Source organism: Plectropomus leopardus, unplaced genomic scaffold (genome assembly GCF_008729295.1).
Source record: "Plectropomus leopardus isolate mb unplaced genomic scaffold, YSFRI_Pleo_2.0 unplaced_scaffold29379, whole genome shotgun sequence".
NCBI lineage: Eukaryota > Metazoa > Chordata > Actinopteri > Perciformes > Serranidae > Plectropomus > Plectropomus leopardus.
Window position 1 is genome coordinate 1 of NW_024632022.1, and position 4,108 is coordinate 4,108.

A 4,108-nucleotide genomic window follows, 5' to 3' on the forward strand; every position below is an offset into this window, starting at 1 on the left:
AATTTAAATATTAAGTTTTCTGGATTTTTTCCCCCTAATTGGGGAAAAATAATTAAATAATAATTGGGTAATATTTAATAATACAACATGTATCAAGTCACAAGTCGTCACATGTTGCCTCTTTGTTAGTGGACTTCTGCGTCTACATATCACGCTCTCGGTATCCTTCGGCGTCTGCTGTTGACGCTCCGTGATGTCACATGGTGGGATTATACTGGTTATGTTTAGGCAATAACTGCACATAGTAACCAACACTGGGACATCAACAAGGATCAATAAGACATGTCAATAAGAATATTCCCTTCTTATGTTCTAAAATGCTTTTTGATCACAAAAGGCAACTGGTTCACCACGCAGAAACGAAATGTCATTAAAACCCAGAATAACACAAAGTTCAAAACCCTGTGAGACATTTTGCTTCCAAATTCCCACAAAACATCAAAAACCTGAAAGACCATCAATCTGCCAGAAAAAGCAGCATGTATCTATATAATGTTTTTTTACATTTAATGTTTGAGAAATAAAGATGGACAAAACAGAAATGCCCAAGTCAGCATGCGCGTTTTATGATGGCGTTGGTCGCCATGTGCTTTTGTTGCCTAAACATAACCACGTGCAGCGTCATCATATCATGTGCTCGTGTTGACATCAATGTAGCGGCGTCTCGAACGTCAACAGCAGACGCAGAGCGAAACCTAGAACGTAATATGTAGACATGGAAGGTTGGGGTCTCGTGCTGAAATCACCTCAGAGCGGCGGTACCTGACGGCTGTGGACTGAGAACGGGCCGGTACACTGAGCAGCACACACACACACACACACACACACACACACACACACACACGTTGTCAGATCGTTCCTCCCTTTGGAGTGTGTGTGTGCAGGCAGCAGAGTGACGACACAACTCGATAAAAGTTGCGCCTCAGTCTGCTGCCGGCGGGGAGGCGGCGTGTTTTTGTGATGTCTTTATGAGCTGGACCACCTCAGAACTGACATGAACATGTTTCACTGTAATTTCGTTTGCTGATATTATGGAACACAAACTGAAGTCTTTTCATGATGGTTGAATGAAAATGAAACACAGTCAGTAAAAAATGAAGAACTTGTGAAAACGGAGGTCGAATCGAGTCTTGATAACTCGGACACGTCTCCTCTGTTTGAAAATGTTCAGTTTCTTGTTCATTTTTCCACCAATTTATTTGTGAGTTATGACAGTTATTATCAGGTTAAACTGTTTTATGTTTTTGCTGAAATATATTTGTAATAGTTCATGTTTTCCAGGTCATTTTTATCCCTAATAACTCGTTTTTGTCCTGTTTTCATCAGTTTTTTTCTCCTCCCTCCGTTCTTCAGCCTGAGTCTGCTGATCTACACGACCATCGTCTCTGCGAACGCGCTCTGATTCTCAGGCAGTTTTCTTGTAACTCTAAACTAATTCCTTGTTTTGGGTCACTGCTTGTGAAGTTGCTCGTGGTCCTCTCTGGGTGTTTCTAAAGGGTTAAATGAACGTTTGTAGGTGTAGTTCAGCTGTGTTGGGTGTGTTTCTGTCCTCCGTCCCTGTGCCTGCTGCTGCTGCAGCGCTGCAGCTGTGCAGACATGAGGAGCAACAGCAGCCTGAACCCTCTGCACTTTGAGCTGACTCTGTTTGCAGACCTCGGGCCCCTCAGATATCTGTTCTTCAGCCTGAGTCTGCTGATCTACGCGACCATCGTCTCTGCTAACGCGCTCGTTGTTCTCACGGTGTGTCTGCACAGGTCTCTGCACCAGCCCATGTATGTGTTCGTCTGCAGTCTGTCCCTGAACTCTCTGTACGGCTCGGCCGGCTTCTTCCCCAGGTTTCTCGTGGACCTGCTGTCCGACTCGCACCTCATCTCTCGCTCCTGGTGTTTCCTGCAGATTCATGTGATTTACAGCTACTCAGCGTGTGAGCCTCTGATCCTGAGCGTCATGGCTTATGACAGATATGTTGCCATTTGTCAGCCGTTGCACTATCACAGTAAAATGAGCTTTAAGACGGTGAGACAGCTTGTCCTCTTTGCTGTGCTCTACCCGGCGAGTGCAGTGGGCCTCTGTGTCTATCTGACCGCCCGCCTGCCTCTCTGTGGACACAAAGTGCACCGGCTCTTCTGCTCCGTGGTGCAGCTGTCCTGCGTGGACACCACCGTCAACCGGATCGCAGGAAGTATATTCACCGCAACGACCACCGTCCTCCCGCTCCTCTTCATCCTCTACACGTACCTGCGCATCCTGCTGGTCTGCAGGAGGAGCTCGGCTGAGCTCAGAGGCAAAGCGCTGCAGACCTGCCTGCCTCACATCGTGTCCTTTATCAACTACTTCCTCTCTATTTTCTTTGAGCTCATGCTGAGTCGGTTTAAGTACAATGAGGTCGATCCCATCATTATCGCAGTTTTATCTCTGGAGTTTCTCATCATTCCTCCCATCAATGACCCTTTAATCTACGGCCTGAATCTGCCTCAGATCAGAAAAGTGATTTTTACAGTTTTTACCACACATGCAAATGGGGAAAATCCCAGAAACATCCCGAAATCCCAGAAACATCCCAAAATCCCAGAAATATCCTAAAATATAGGAAAAAATCTTTGATGAGTCCTAAGATCCTAGAAACTGCAGACACACAAAACGGCTCCTGATGCATCATCCCAAACACAGTAAGCAATGAGTGAAATTAACCCAGTGAAACTTGGAGCAACACACTTTTCTCGTGCTGCTTTCAGACGTCTTTCACAAGAACTGAACCTTTGAACCCGGAGCAAATTAGTTTGATTTCCTTAAAAAACATCGGGGGAAAAAGACAGTGAGCAACTTCATAAGAAATGTCCCAGAAATTGCAAGAAATTAGTGGATTTGAAAATGTATTTTTTTTAAACCAAGTAAACAATATCCAGAGAACTACATTTATAAATATCACAATTATAGATTATATATACTTATAAATTCTTTATATCATTTTCTTTTCTGTGTGTTTATTTATTTACTCATTGCTAATCTTGAGGAAATGTGTTTGTACTTTAAAAAAAGTGAAATGATTCTTGCTAAATTCGGGATCATTTCTTGTTAAGTTGCTCATTGCTTTCAGCTCTGTTTCTGAAAGAAATCAAGCTGACCGACTGTTTTTTCTTGCCGTCCTGCTGCAGATTTCTGGGCTGTTAAATGATGTCCTCCTGTCTGCTGATGCTGAGGACACGACCCTGTCCTGAAATGTCCTGAAAACAAGTGAATTACTATTTAACTTCTTCCTTTTGATGTCTGATTAACTGTCTGAGAAAATGTTTGACTGCAGTCTCAAATTAAACCACCAGGCGGCAGCAAAACTGCTGAAACTGTGTCTCTTCAGTCAGAGCTGCTGATGTGTGTAACTCGTCTCACTTTCTTAATGCTGCTTAATGCACAACCAACATTTAAATGCAACATCTTTCGTTTTTGCTCCCATTTTTTACAGGTTTATCTGTTGCATTGTGTGAAAGTGTCCTTTAATTTGACCGTCCCAAGACTCACCTGTGTGGTAACAGTGTGAAATCAGACTCACCTGTGGGTGGTTTATCTTGGAAAAAGAAAAGTGCTCACTAACAAAGATTTTTAACAAATTTCCCTCCAAAGTTTGAGAGAAATATGAGTGCATTAAAAAAGTCTTTGTTCATTAACTTAAACGTGTGAAAAAATGGAGCCGAAACATAAGTGTTAAGTTTAACCCTTGAAAAGTTGGAGCGACTTTGCTTTTTTTGTGCTGCTGTCAGATGCCTTTGACAAGCATTTAACCCTTTGAAACCTGGAAAAATTGGTGAGATTTCTGTCAAAAACATGTGAATACGGCAATGAGCAGCTTGGTGAGAAATTACCCTGAAATATAAAAAAAGTAAGTAAAAAATACAAAAAACAAAAAAATCTGAAAAGCCAACAAAAAGCCAACAAACGAACAAACAAAATTGGAAAATTAAATAAACAAATAAATAGATTAAAAAAACAAGGAAATTACCTTAAAATTATATTAATTCTGCAAAACAATTTTCAAATACAAAATTATGATAATTACAAACAATAATTATAAATATAGTTCTGTCTACATTTTCCCCTTGATTAAAAGAAAAAA

The 4,108-nt window shown here is 41.5% G+C and overlaps 1 protein-coding gene across 1 annotated transcript; it reads left to right on the forward strand.

The window, feature by feature from the left end:
- Positions 1 to 1,596: 1,596 nt before the first annotated feature.
- LOC121938408 (olfactory receptor 6N1-like) lies at positions 1,597 to 2,499 on the forward strand (the record flags this gene model as incomplete). Its single annotated transcript, XM_042481651.1, has 1 exon — positions 1,597 to 2,499. A coding segment is annotated over exon 1 (903 nt), but the record flags the coding sequence as incomplete, so codon positions are not given.
- Between the last annotated feature and the right edge of the window lie 1,609 nt (positions 2,500 to 4,108).